Genomic DNA, 14,113 nt, shown 5'->3' with positions numbered 1-14,113 from the left:
ACTTCCCCAGTGCTATTTTTGTGCATGGCGTTTTTGCATCTCTTGCCATTTTTTGTAGTTATTTCAAGATAGGATAAGATAAGACTTTATTTATCCCGCAGTGGGGAAATTTAGTCATCACAACAGCTCAAGATACAGGCCGGGAAGTTTCCAAAGATATAAAAACTGAAAAAAAGAAAATAAAAAGACATACACATACATTATATACACTTTATATACATAAATATATAATATATTGAGTCTCTTTGCTATTGCTTTTAATGTTTTATTGTGGTTATTTTGCATCTCTATGTTAGGTATGTGTATCTTTGAGTGACATTTTGCAGGTGAAGGCCAGGGGGGCTCCTGAGCCTGTGCATGGTAGGCCTGGTCAGTAATGTATCCATGGCGTTAGTCTCCAAGTGAGACTCTGACTGTCACCTTCAGTTATCTCACATGACTGTCACATGCTTACTAGTAATTTAATCAGGCCTACAGCTGCAACCACTTGTGAATACTTAGGTTTTCTCTAAAAACAAACACTGTATGTATATCTTGCTTTGTGTCTGTGTCGTAACGTTAGCCGCATTGTTTGTCTCCATCTGTGAAATACAGTAAAGAGCCTATCTTAGTTCTGCTTGTGAACATTTTTTTTATCAGAAATCATGTTACCTGAAGTAATCCAGATCATCCCAACCATTGAGGCTGAGTCCCAGTGTGTATCTCTGAAGACCCAGAGTACTGAGAAGCTCCCGCACGGTCTCTGGTGCACCTTTGAGGACTGACACCTGCGTCAAGACAAAGCAAACAGAATATTAACAGAGAACCAGGAGTCACGCCGTTTTAAAAACCGTCTCTGCGAGCAGTGTCCCACCTCCTTCTCCCAGTTGTAGCCTCTTTCTCCATGCATGGAGGGGCCATTTCTATAACTCGGCCTCTGGTTGAGTATGGACGGGGCTGTCTGCTCTGTGGGGAAGAAGTCAACTTCGCTGAGGGACTTGGCCATTTGCAAAGCAGTGAGGGAGTTGTCTCCTGTAGGTCCAGGAGGCTGCTGGTCCACCATCCAGGGAGCAGACGCCTGAGAGTGTAGCTGAGTGGGGATGTAGGGGAAAGCTGACGGCACCTTGGCTGCCCGGACAGGATTGGTTCTTTCTGGGAGAAGCTGATGTTGATCCCTTCTGGCTTTTTCTCTTATGATTGCCGAGTGATTCATATACAAGTTCCTCAGGTTCTTCTCGGGTAGTATGGAGTCTTGAACTATTTTTTTACCTTGGTATTTGTCTCTGGGCTTTGCAGTCTGTTCCTGATACTGTGACAAGATGTTACTTGAGGGCGGAGGTATTGGAGATGGGTTCTTGGCTGGAAAAAGCTGATAGGAGGAGTTGGTTTGGGGTGTATGAAGGTCATTGGTTGGAGTGTACTGGGGTAGGATGGCTGGGATTTCAATCTCTGTAAAGTCTGATCTGCGACAGGGTCTTCTGTCGAAACCTGGACGTCCTGAGATTTTTGGGAGCTGCAAGGCCTCATTTCCAGACCAGATCACCTGAGGGTCCCTCCTCTGGGGGAGAGCCTCCTCCACCCTGCGTGTCACTGACACGCCTTCAAAGATGAAGTAGGCTGGATTGGTGTAGCTGCTCGGAGTCAGTTTGGGAGGAACTGCCAAGGACCTGCAACAGATTTACAATTTTATATTATTAAATCCTCAGTTCTCACCGTCTTTGCAAAAGCTCACAATGTGTTCTCTACCATTCACTGTTACAGGAGCAGGGTGAAGGATTTAAGGGGATCAGAAACTTAATATAATATTAATTACTTAAAAGGCTCATTGATTTTGTAAGCTTAGAATGAGCCCTTCATATCTACAAAGAGAGTGGGTATGCTTTAATAGATTTTTGCCATGTTTCATCACCATTTTCAACTAGAACCAGGCAAATATATATCGCTTGACAGATATTATAGGCCAATATTGACCTATCAAAGGCCTATTGACCTATCAGTATCAGTGTTTTTATGCTGTCTGATATCTGCCATTTAAATTTTTTTACACAACATATAATGCAGGTGTGATTTAAAAAATGGTTTTAGCTATTCATTATTTTATTTTTTATTTTTTCCAGCAATAGTCAGACACTGAACAGTAATTATGCCCATTTAGCTATTTATTTTATTACTATTTATTCTTTATTTTCTCAGTTATCATGAATAGAATTGTCTGACAATGCAATACATTGTTTGTATAATATATAATGATGTATAACAATGTTAAGTTTTATGTTTGTTAAAGTACCCAGATAACCCCACTCTATTAGATTGATGAAAAATTGGTGCACAATCCTCATAAAAAAGTCTATTTTCATTTCAGCTAAAAAAAAAAAATCAATATTAGCATCGATCTCAAAAATCCCATATTGTTCAGGCTCTATTTTCAACAGTAGCCCCACAAGGACAAACCAAGCACCGACTTGAGAGGGGGCCTCAAAAACACTACACAGTGGCATTGAAAAACCAAGTAATAGCATAAAGGGTGAACAGTTTTTCAGTTTAATATAGATCACATCTACTCATCACAATTCATAAGATTTGGGAACTAATTTCTGAATTCTTTTTTCTTTCAAAGTCAGAGTATGTAATAGAAAATTCAGCCTGGTTATTCTTACTGATTCAGCTGGGTTATGTTGAAAATCATAGCAGGTAAAATATGCTCACAATGTCAAAATGGATTTGTAAACCTAGGAAATATTGCTCAAGAGAACCTTTCCATGAGAGCTGGAGACTTTCTGCTGCTTTACACAGATCCTCAGAAACATTAAGAGGTCCTCACCTGTTTATCTGGACCCGTGTGGATGCAGGAGACATGTGTCCCCTAGCAGGACCTTTCTCGTTTTTCTCAAAATAGAACCACTCTGAAAAAAATCAAATCACAGGAAAATCATTGCATTTCATAATGAGCAGGACTTCCTCAAAGTGTGTGTGGTGCATGTAAGGCCAAAGGCTATGCCAGTTTGCAATCACAGAGCTTAGTGGTGTTTGTGTGTGTGTTGTTGTCGTGCCTGACCTGGTGACATTATACCCATCTGTCCTGTTTCAGTGTCTCAGGATGCATCTGGTCAGGTTCAGTCATTCAGGAGCCAAAAGAGGAAGTGGTCGATAGATACCAGCAAGTGTAAAGCCAAGCCAGGGATCATTGAGGAACCAAATAGAGGAAGCAATGTGAGACTCACAGGAGAGTCAAAGGATGCAGTGACAGTGAAGATGAAAGTTTAGTGGGAAGTGATAGTGCAAGCAAGGCAAAGGGGAGGAGAGGATCAGTTCCGTCTGACCCACCATAGGTCTTCTCCCGAGTTCCTCGTCTGTCCTTGGGCACATGGACCCTGACCCGTCCTCTTATGGAGCCCATCTCCTCGCCTCGGTGACTCAGAAATGTCTCAAACTGCTCCGACGCACCGGTGAGTGAGCGCAGGGCCACACAGCATTCACCTGTAAAACAAGATTTTAAAAGATTAGTTATTCAATCAGTGCCTGAATAAGACATTTCAGACTGCAACAAAGTGTGGAGTGGAACCTCTCCGTCCACATAGTTTCAGCATGGTTTATATAGACCTCGACTTCACTCAGAATGAAGGTCAATGCATTCGATTTGGAGGTCTTAGAAGAAAAGTAATATTTTTAATATTGCGTGTGTTCAGTCCTTCAAAATAAGCTAATGTAAAAAAGGTAAAAAGAAAAGTTCTGCCTTAACTTAAAAGTGCGAGCATATCTTGTTAGGTGCTTCATTACAAAGACATGTTTTTATTAAAATTCTTCAAACTCAAACTAAAATCTCTGAATCACATCAAAACATAATGAAAGTATCTTTATTAGCAGATAACACTTTTGCTAAGAGTTTAACCCTCTGAGCTCCAGAAACCTCTGGCATGTTATAAAGCATTAAAGTTTTCTTTCAAAATAAATAAAAATAAAGCAGAAAATATTCTACTTATCATAACCAGAAACCATAAAAACAAAAAATCCAATAGTCCATGAATAAATCATGTGTGACAAATGATTGTGTTAAGAAAAGTAACCAACCGTAACATAAATATAATAGTGATATTTCATTAAAAAATCTATTTATTGTATGCATGTCATTTAAAAGTTAGTCTAAAAACAAATCGTTTGCACTAACTACATCTTGTGAAAAACATTAAATTATTCACTCAATCAGTAAAACTAAGAAGCCATGAATGACTCAGCTGAGACCAACAGTCACATGACAAAAGTTCTGCAAATCTTCAACTGAGCTGCAGACTGTTTACACGGAACAGAGAGGAGAGGACAAGAGAGGTTGAAAGAAATGTAAAGAATATGTATAGCTTGTGGAGCCCCCATCTTTTCCCCAATATTGTTAACAATTATAGCAAAATCGTTGTATATATAGATTACATTTTATTTAAAATTTAAGTAAAAAATATATAAAATACATGTAAAATAATTCAACTTCGATTTTTTAATGCCATTATATCTGTGTTATACTGCATAAAAGTTGTGTTATTTTTAAGTTACTCATACTTATTAGCCATGATTGTGCCGAGGTGCATGACAAACATCCTGAAACTAAAATAAATAAATATTTTTTTAGTCATAATTAGATAAAAAGTAAATTTGCGCTGTGACCAACCGTATGACTCGAACCCGTCACATGACTTGACAGACAACAGCAGGTGCTGATCCTGAAGATACTCCATGTCCGACATTATGGGAAGAAGCTGCGACAAACATAAACAAATCACCATTTAAGAACCTGATGTTAAAGAACAAACAATATTACAAGACATTTCCAAATGAGCCTCAAACCTTTGGCAGCTGTTTGAATGACCAGCCCAGTTTGAGAAACCCGGGAACATCACAGCTCTGTGAGTCATTCTCACTTGAGCGTCGTGTCTCTGCAGAGAAAAATATGAATAAATCTTTGCCTCCGTGCTGCATAATGGCTTTATATGAAACCTATTTTTCAAGTGGCACCATACCTTCAAGGCAAGACGAATGAAATTCAATGAAGAACTTTGCCTTGCTTGCCGTCTTCACAATGGCCTCGATGCCTTCGAGCTCTATCCAGGCCCTCTCCATGCCTGGATTTGTATCTGCGCGAGAAAAATGCATAACAATACGGTTCACTTTATGAAGGGATTCAGTCATATTTCACCTGCTTGTGTCAACAACAGTGACGGCACCTGTTTTGGAGCTGAACTGTGACGTCACTCCCACTTGGAAGGTGGCAAAAACAGGCGAGTGATCACTTGTGAACATGTCATCTGTGCAACCTGGTGAGAGACAAATCCACCATTTAACTCTATTATTAGAATTTGCAATAACAACACTAAATACTTACATGCACAGCACTTCAAGGCAGATGATCTGCCAGCGATATTTACATTTAGTCATTTACATTTAGTCATTTAGCACAGTAGTTCTCAACCTTTTTGAGTCGCGACCCACAATTTAACATGCATGTTGTCCGCGACCCTCACTCACTGAACAGAATTTCACACGCACAGTTCAGATCACCAAAAAAGAAACAAAATGACCACAAAAAGACACAAAATGACTAAAAAAAGACACAAAATGACTAAAAAAAAGGAACAAAGTGATCAAAAAAAAGACACAAAATGACCGAAAAAAGACACAAAATGACCAAGAAAGACACAAAATGACCAAAAAAGACAGAATAACAAAAAAAAAGACACAAATTGTGAATACTTTAACACAGTGGAGACAGAGCTGACTTCCAAATTGATTTGGCGACCCCCAGAAATCATCTCGCGACCCCAACTGGGGTCCCGACCCCAAGGTTGAGAATAGCTGATTTAGCAGACGCTTTTATCCAAAGCGACTTACAGGAAGAATAGAAGCAAACAATCAAGGTATAGTGCAATAAGAGCTATTAGTGCATCAAAAAGTGCTAGAACACAAGGATTGTCCTCCACAATTCTGTGACAGACAGATACATTACAGTTCTTTGGTTATTTAAGCTGAGATGAGATGTCTTTCACCTACCTAAAGGTTCTACCGAGATATTTCATAACATGATTGAAAAAAATGATTTAGGAGACAACAAGTAGTTTTGCTTCGTCCCAGTTAGTTAGAAACAGAAGCCCAGGCAGAATGAGAGGAAATGACTTTGTTTCTTTATGGACCACAGACCAGGATGTAGGGGTTGACCGTTATTCCTTTTGAGGGTTGCTTTCATTTTACAGTGGTGCACATTAAAAAAAAATAAAAAATAGCCACAGATATCTAATTTGAGAATACAGCATCAAAACATGTTCTTAGCTGCTTGTATGCGTTTTGTTTATGCTTTATGAACGGTTTGCTTTTCTTCTTGAAGCTTTTTTCCATTTTCCCTAGAAATAAAATGTCCCTCGATCTTACCATAAGCAGTGCAGATGATGTGTGTCTCTGGGTAGGACTTCCACAGAATCCGATCACACCATGATGGAACATTAACTCGCACCTACAGAAACAGATTCAGGTATAAATCAACAATCTACTGTACAACAATTCAAACTGCCAGATACAGAAACTATAAGCAGTGAAGGGTGCCTTCATTCCCGGCATGCCACACGTTCCTTTTTTAGGATGTGGGTTACATTAACCTCCTATTTTTAGAGGGCATGGCAGCTGCTGTCAGTCACCTCCCTACAGCCCTTTAAATAGGAGTTACGCATAAAGTGTTTTAAGAATTGAGTCAACTTTTTACATGCTTCTAAGGTATTTTCTTTGTTGTTGTGCTTTTCTGGTACAGGCTGTATTAGTTATTGAGTCTAAAATACAGTACAGGCTGAAAGTATGACAAAAATGTCATTTAGAAAAATCACTAAGACACAAAATACAATGAAGAGGTGAATTTATGTGAAGGATATCAACACAGTGATACGTGGAATACTGAGTGGCTATGAGAGGAAACATTTGATCATAGCAGCACATGTGCGAGTAGCGGAAAAAAAAGAATCAAGCATAAGCAGACAAGTTTTTGCCAAATAAATCAATTAATTTGTCAAATAAATACAATGTAAACCGTGCTATATGACTTAACTGCCTAGAAGGTTAACTAGTGGGGAAAGGTTCTTTGAAAAGTAAATTTGAGACAGTGGGGCCTGAGCAAACAAGCAGTTTAGAGTGAACAACTATTTTATAAATATTATTTACTAAAAGAATAAATGGAAGTAGATTAATGAAAACTCAAATTAAGGTACATCCGACATGTAACAGCTAGCAGAAGGTGTTAACAAGTTAATACTAAAATATAATTAAAAGCTTTGGCATAGACGATGCTGTGGTGTCGGTTGCACATACACTACAAAAAAGCCAACTTGTATGTTTTGGCCTAAAACAGTGATTTAATTTGGTAAAACTTGAAAAGTTAAATTACTGACATTTAGGGCAATAATGTAAGTTAGCACAGCAAAGGATGCCAGTTGTCTGCTCAAAAACAAGTTTGTGAGTTGTTGTTACTTATATCTTTAAGTTGGGGTTCGAAACAAGTTCTAGTATAGTTCTGCTAACTCTTATTTATTTGTTGTGAAATTCGGTCATTAGCGAAAGCTAGCGGCTAACTGATGCTAGCGGCGCTGCTTGTTACAGCTACAAGAGTAGCCATTAGCGTATCAATGCTAACTCAAAATTGTGGTCACATTAGCTGACATTTCATAATCGTGCCAGAGAAATTCAGAGTTGAGCAAACTCAAAAACAAAACTTAAAATATTTAGTTTAATTCTCCAACTTAAAATTTTATCGAAGTTTGTTGCCTTGAAATTTTGAGTTCACCCAACTTTTCTTTTTTGCAGTGTGTGTTGCACAGGGTTGTAATTGCAAGTAAAAACATCTGTGCATGTAATCTAAGAGTGTGCTGCTGATTGCAGTGCATAGTTACAACTCGCTATTCCCCCTTGTCTACAATCTACCCACTGCTTGTGGCTCTGAGAGGCTGTACTTGGTTTTCCAAAGTCTTTTGGAGACATGATTGTCAATGTGCAAAATTTAAATGTATTTAAAAAAAATGTTGTGCTATTTCAGTCCAAGCCAAAAACCCACAGAGCCTTGTCACTAAAAACCTTGATGAAGTTATTGAAGTACTGCTTGTGTGTGTCCAAATATTATTTTTGCTCAGAGGTGCAGACATTGTTTTTATTGTGGACATGCATTGGAAAGAAATGCCTCACTCCTGAAGTCTTGTACTTCTGCCACAGGTAGCAGTCCCTGGAGCCCCGCTCATACCGATAGGTGGGTGGAAATGCAATCTTCTCCTCCTCTTAACCACGATACAACACAGAAAGAGTACAGAGTGAGATAAGCAAAGGCAGAGCAAAATCAAATTTAACTGTATTTAATGATGTATCATTTATTTTGTAACTGTAAAATAGCATGACCGTGCTTATACAATAACTGTCTGTTCTATATTGAAATCTCTCATATCAAAGGCCAATAGTAAACTTAAACTCACTGAAATTGAGAAAAGACTTCCTCTTGTGTCTCTCTCGGGTCAGCTGGTCTGCACACATCAGCTCCTCAAACTCTCGCTTAGATACGTGTTTCAGGATGTCCTGGAGTCAGTGGGGAGCAGACAGAAGCATTCATATGAATGTCTGAGTATTTTTTTGATTGCCACATGTACCACTAGGCAGTGGTGGAAAGTAAATAAGTGCATTTACTTAAATATTCTATTTAGAATTTTATTACTAGTACAATTCATCTACTTTTCTATGGCAGATCTAGTCTTTTTTACTTCACATGATGTATTTGATAACTTTGGATTGGAGTCAGATAAACGACATTTACTCACAAGCTACCTAGTAGTATTTAACACGATAAAAAATTAGCTCCACCTTTACCAGCTGCAACATTAAAGTGACAAAAGAACACATTAATGCATCAATAATTATAATCCAATAATGTAAAATATGTTATTCTGAAATGGGTCATTCTGCATAATTGATTTTGGTACTTTAATAACTATATTTTGATGCCTATACATTTGTAATTTCATTTAAGTAAAGATTTGAGTTTCCTACACTGTATTTTTACTTTTATTTTATTTATTTTTAGAAGATCTGTGTACTTCTCGCTGCCCTCAGGCCGGTCTTCAATGGTGCTAAATCAGGACACTGTTAAAAAGGAGTAATAAAACCACAGAAATAAAGAACAGTCAGCCCGACCTGTACATCCAAGTCGAGCCTGTAGTTGAGGTCTCCACACCAGAAGAGATGAGTGAAGCGCAGGCTGATGTCGAAGGCACCGAGCTGCTTTTCGCCCAGAGAAAGCAGCCTGAGGATGTCCACAAAGTTCTGGTTCCTCCTGAAATTGAACATCTTTTTTTTAATATTACATAAATAAATAAATACAGAAATAAAACAGGAGCACACATATTTGGTGTTACATTTGTGCGCACACACAATGTACCTCAGGACTTTCTCACTTCCAGAGGTCAGGTGGCAGTTAACAAACCCAAAAGACGTTCCGTTAAAGAGGAAGGATACCCCAACAGCTCCCTTGTTCCCTGAAACAACAGAAACACTCAATCTTAAACATCAAGGTTAGTAGTCACATTTTGTTCTGTTAATCATGCACTATTATCTCTGACTGTCAGCCATGATGCTGTACATTTTCTGTATTTGCTTGGATTTATTTTTAATGTTGAGATTCTGCAGGGCAGCCTACCCAATGCGTTCCCCAAACCAGTCTTCACACTGGCTGTGTTCACATGGCTGATACGACTCTCGTGCTCCGGCTTAACAAACACAGCCAGCCTCATATTCCAGAGGGACTGCACTGCCACCTGCAGGACAAAGCTCCACATTACAAGAAATGACAACAACAGTTTCCAGGCAGTCAAAGAAAACATAAATACAGATTATTCCTCAATTGATTTGACCCATTTCTATAAAGTCAGGATCCAATTCAGAACAGTTCAGTTCTACAGCAAGTGTATATATACATATATATACATATATATATATATATATATATATATATATACACACATATACACACACACGCATATATATATATATATATATATACATATATATACACACACATCAATCATACATATATGTTAGCGCCATTTTGTACATTGTGGAGAAGCTGATAAATAATATGTATTTCATAGTTCATAGTTCTTTATTGAGGTTGTAGGAATGCCTATTGGTTCGTAGGAATTGCACTCTTCTTATTGGCTGAGATGTGTGTAACGTCATAATTGCATACTTTGTTTTAATTAGGATTATGGAGACGAGGAGAGCACACTAGTTTTTGACCGTGCTCATAATTATCATTTTTTGGATTGCTGCAGTTTATTGTTTGTAATGCTCAAACGAAAGGTTTTCAATAAACCATAAGAAAGAAACTGTGGGATTTTTCCGGCTTAAGACACGCGTCAACTACATCCTCACGCTCCATAATTGAAGTGTGCGTTTCAAGTAAAACTAGACAGAGCCACACTAACAATATAAATCAATCAATACATCACTATAATTGGGAAGATATTTTCTATGTACAACACAAAATATCAGAAACTCTCTTACCGCTTTCTTATAACTTGAGGAGTTGCTGAAACATTTTCTTCCAAGTGCAAAAAGTGTTTAACATTGTCGACCAAATTTAACTTTTCAAGGTTTTATACTTGAGGGTGATGCCCTTTGAGGTACTCAAGATGTTTTCTTCTTTTCACATGTACAATACTATAAAGTGAGTGAAGCACTAGTTCACATGGGGTTCACATAGAAGCTTTGAAAAATGTAAATGTCAGGGTTGACTCCGTAAATAAAGAAAGACAGAAAAACGATTTCTGACTGAAATATAAATGGTAAATGGAGTGCACTTTAGTGCTTTACACTACGCTCATCCACCCGTTCACACACACATTCATACTGGTGGCAGAGGCGACCAGGGCACACTGGTGCCACTTGCCACCAATGGGAATTCATTCACACACTGATGAACACAGCATCGGGAGCAATTTGGGGTTCAGTATCTTGCTCAAGGGTACGACATGTAGGCTGCCATGGTCAGGGATCGAACCACCAACCTTCTGATCGGTATGTGGCCGCTCTACCAACTGAGCCATTGAACCAATTACACAAATTATATGTGATACATTGTTCTTAAATGTATGCCTAATGTTTTTTGTTTGAAGTGAACCCAGAGACATTCCCTTGTGATCCTATTTCTCATCATCTTTTTCTTTCTGTCAGTCCAGAGCCATTAAAGTGAAATATATATTTTTTTTATTTTGTGTAAAAACAGTAACAGTAATATGAGATTAAGGAAAGGAATTCTTTGTTTCTGCAAAGTTGCAAATCTCTTTAGACAGCTGGGAGAATGTTTTGAGAGCACAAGCATTGATTTGGATATTTCTTTAAGTATCACTTTGAAGATGAGATTTGAATTAATTTCTTGTTAGTTAGTCAGCTGCCTCAGTTGTTACAACAATCTGCATCTTGGTTTGGAGAAATGTGTCAAATACATTCAGGTAAACTATGTTAGTGGTTATGGCTTTGCTTATGCTATGTTAAGATTTTGTGCATGTTTTAGTTAAAGCAAGAACTTGAAGTTTTTAACAGGTTATAGTAATTATAGTTATTATTGATACCATTTATATGTTTCATATATTTTTAAAAGAAAATTAGTATGACTTTTCTACTCCATATATTTTCTATATAAGCTGCTAGTATACTTGCCTTAATCTATATGTATATTTTAGTACTTTGTTTGTTTCTTTTTATACACTAATACGCCATAACAAATCCCCTGTATGTGAAAAACAACTGGCAATAAAAAACCTATTCTGATTCTGATTCTGATTGTCACTGCGTCCAAATCAGACACGCAGATTAGAGGAGCCGATGTTCACAGTGAGTAGTAAGTTAGACACTTAGATTTAGGAGATTTTTATTTAGAGAATTGTACTTTTTACATTTTAATTTGTGATTATAGCTGATATTGGGCAGGAGAAATGTATATTCTCTAATGTTACAGGGCCCCTCGTAACTATTCTGGGCATGTACATTTATGAATCTTTCTCCTGTGAACATAGTGCAGTTTTTGAGGAAATGCGCCCCTTTGAGATAAGAATCACCTCTTGAAATTGAAAAAATAGATGAAAAAGTATAATTACCTGTTTGAAGTCGATGTGAGTATAGCTGCGAAGGGTTGCTTTGATATGTTCCGTCCATTCTCGCTCCCCCTGAGGGTTTTCCTGAGTCCCCAAGGCGTAGATGTCATGAGGGAACAAGGCGGTCAAGTCATCGGGGGTGTGCCCCAAACCGCAGCAGGTCACCCACGACTGCAGGCTGCGAGGAGGAGGGGAACCACCTATGCACCCAAAAATGACACAATAAATTATAATTTTCCCTCTAATTCAACCTCTGTTGCCTGACAGTGAAAGAGACTGTCATCACATTTATTTATTACCCATGTTCCAGGTGCCAACAAACACAGAGATCACGTCAGGTTCACTCAGCTGAGAGTGTCTGGATTTCATCAGCTGGAGGAGTTGGCAGAAGGCATCACGTTTCTGAAAGACAGACAGTCAGTCAGTGAATTATGGGGAAAAAACAGAGTATATTCCAGCTAATAATCAAATCAAGCATCTTTCCTTACCCGTGCACTCTCAAAGGTCATCTCCCGGGGTGTGTTGTGGTGGTTGTCGACCACCATGCGTACCTTGGCCGGACTGCTCTGGAACTTGACAATCTGAAGAACTGATACACAAGAAACAAGGCAGCACACAATTATACCAAATCAAATCAAAATCAAATAGTCTTTATTGTCATATAGTTCACTATACAACGAAATTGAAAGTGCCACTGCATAAGGTGCATAGATATGACAATCATAACACAAAACAACATGAGTAAAAACATTTTAAAAATACAGAGCTAAACAAGGACAAAAACAAGAACAAGGACATGTGATGTAATAAACAAGTATAAAAATAAATAAATGGCTACTTAAAATGCTATAATTTATACATGAGGTAAATTGAGTGTTTTGCACATATCAATTGTATTGCACATGTCCGTTTTATTGCAACTTTTAATTAATTTATCCTGTGTGGGTGTTGAGAGTTCTGAGTGTTAAGAGTTCTGACAGCCAAAGGGAAAGAAGCTGTTTTTCATCCTGCTAGTTCTGCATTTAAGGCTTCTGTACCTCCTCCCAAGCTCTGCAAGCTAGATAAATGTTATAGGCACTCAAAATGAAATATTTTCTTACTTCTGTCATGTGAGACCCTCTCGATACCAAATGAGCCAGCCTTTCTGTCAAAGAGCAGCACTCCTGTGTCCACATCCACAGAAACGGTCTGCCTGCCGTACCTCACCATCTTCACCTGCACGCAAGGAGAAAAACAGCCGTTAATACATTTGAAAACAGATCCGTTGCAGGTTTTGTCTAATTGCATGTCATGTATAATAAAGAAAGATCAACCTGATTTACCTGAAAGGAGTGGACTGGCAGCTGTCTGGCATGGTTCTTGACAGATGGTACACTGGTGGGTGTTGGTTCAGGAGGCGGAGGGTTCGGCTGCACTGCCAGATTGTGATTGGTCACTGCATCTTGTAATGCTTTTAATACCTTTATGAGCACAAAATTTGCATTGTTATTTACTTACTAGAGTTTTCCATCACAAACAAGATTTGTTTTGTTTTTTTCACCCGTCATTGTGAGAACCTTCCATGACAAGATTGTGAAGAATAGTGTTGCTGGGAATCATTGTACTCAAGAATCTTGTCAATATAAAGCCACAAAAGGACTTTATGTAATTTAATAAACATACCTTTTTCTCCAGTGAAGAAAGAAGGCTGACCAAAGCTGAAATCTTACACAAGAGACTGTCTATCTCCATCTCTGGGCCCTTGTTCCAAACATACAAGACGACAGGCACAATGAGTTTATGTGTATGGATTTATAAGAAAGACACAAAGTGCTGGGTTACTATTTAAGAATTTACAGCTAGTGTGCTGCATGGTTTATATTGTACCTGTGCTTTGGTGTGTGTTAAAGAGCAGCTAGGATGGTCAAAGACCTTGGCCAGGGTCTCCAGACTCGAGAGCGTCAGGTCAATCTCACTGTCGATCACAACAAAACAACTTTTATTTA

The 14,113-nt window shown here is 38.3% G+C and overlaps 1 protein-coding gene across 2 annotated transcripts in view; it reads right to left on the bottom strand.

The window, feature by feature from the left end:
* The window catches only part of inppl1b (inositol polyphosphate phosphatase-like 1b), a 31,379-nt gene that overhangs the window by 2,176 nt on the left and 15,090 nt on the right, over window positions 1–14,113 (bottom strand). For both annotated transcript variants that reach the window (XM_059345446.1, XM_059345447.1), the window contains 21 exons: window positions 13,995–14,082; window positions 13,791–13,868; window positions 13,451–13,588; window positions 13,229–13,343; window positions 12,617–12,717; window positions 12,428–12,530; window positions 12,132–12,328; window positions 9,674–9,791; window positions 9,416–9,512; window positions 9,172–9,310; window positions 8,460–8,559; window positions 8,179–8,267; window positions 6,388–6,469; window positions 5,190–5,279; window positions 4,986–5,099; window positions 4,813–4,901; window positions 4,637–4,724; window positions 3,304–3,456; window positions 2,801–2,882; window positions 854–1,646; window positions 652–767 (listed from right to left, as the gene is read on the bottom strand). In XM_059345446.1, coding sequence (XP_059201429.1) covers window positions 652–767; window positions 854–1,646; window positions 2,801–2,882; window positions 3,304–3,456; window positions 4,637–4,724; window positions 4,813–4,901; window positions 4,986–5,099; window positions 5,190–5,279; window positions 6,388–6,469; window positions 8,179–8,267; window positions 8,460–8,559; window positions 9,172–9,310; window positions 9,416–9,512; window positions 9,674–9,791; window positions 12,132–12,328; window positions 12,428–12,530; window positions 12,617–12,717; window positions 13,229–13,343; window positions 13,451–13,588; window positions 13,791–13,868; window positions 13,995–14,082 — 2,970 coding nt within the window. The remainder of the gene's footprint in view (window positions 1–651; window positions 768–853; window positions 1,647–2,800; window positions 2,883–3,303; window positions 3,457–4,636; window positions 4,725–4,812; window positions 4,902–4,985; window positions 5,100–5,189; window positions 5,280–6,387; window positions 6,470–8,178; window positions 8,268–8,459; window positions 8,560–9,171; window positions 9,311–9,415; window positions 9,513–9,673; window positions 9,792–12,131; window positions 12,329–12,427; window positions 12,531–12,616; window positions 12,718–13,228; window positions 13,344–13,450; window positions 13,589–13,790; window positions 13,869–13,994; window positions 14,083–14,113) is intronic.

Source organism: Centropristis striata, chromosome 12 (assembly GCF_030273125.1).
Source record: "Centropristis striata isolate RG_2023a ecotype Rhode Island chromosome 12, C.striata_1.0, whole genome shotgun sequence".
In the NCBI taxonomy this organism is placed as follows: domain Eukaryota; kingdom Metazoa; phylum Chordata; class Actinopteri; order Perciformes; family Serranidae; genus Centropristis; species Centropristis striata.
This window is presented reverse-complemented; position numbering and strand designations above follow the sequence as displayed.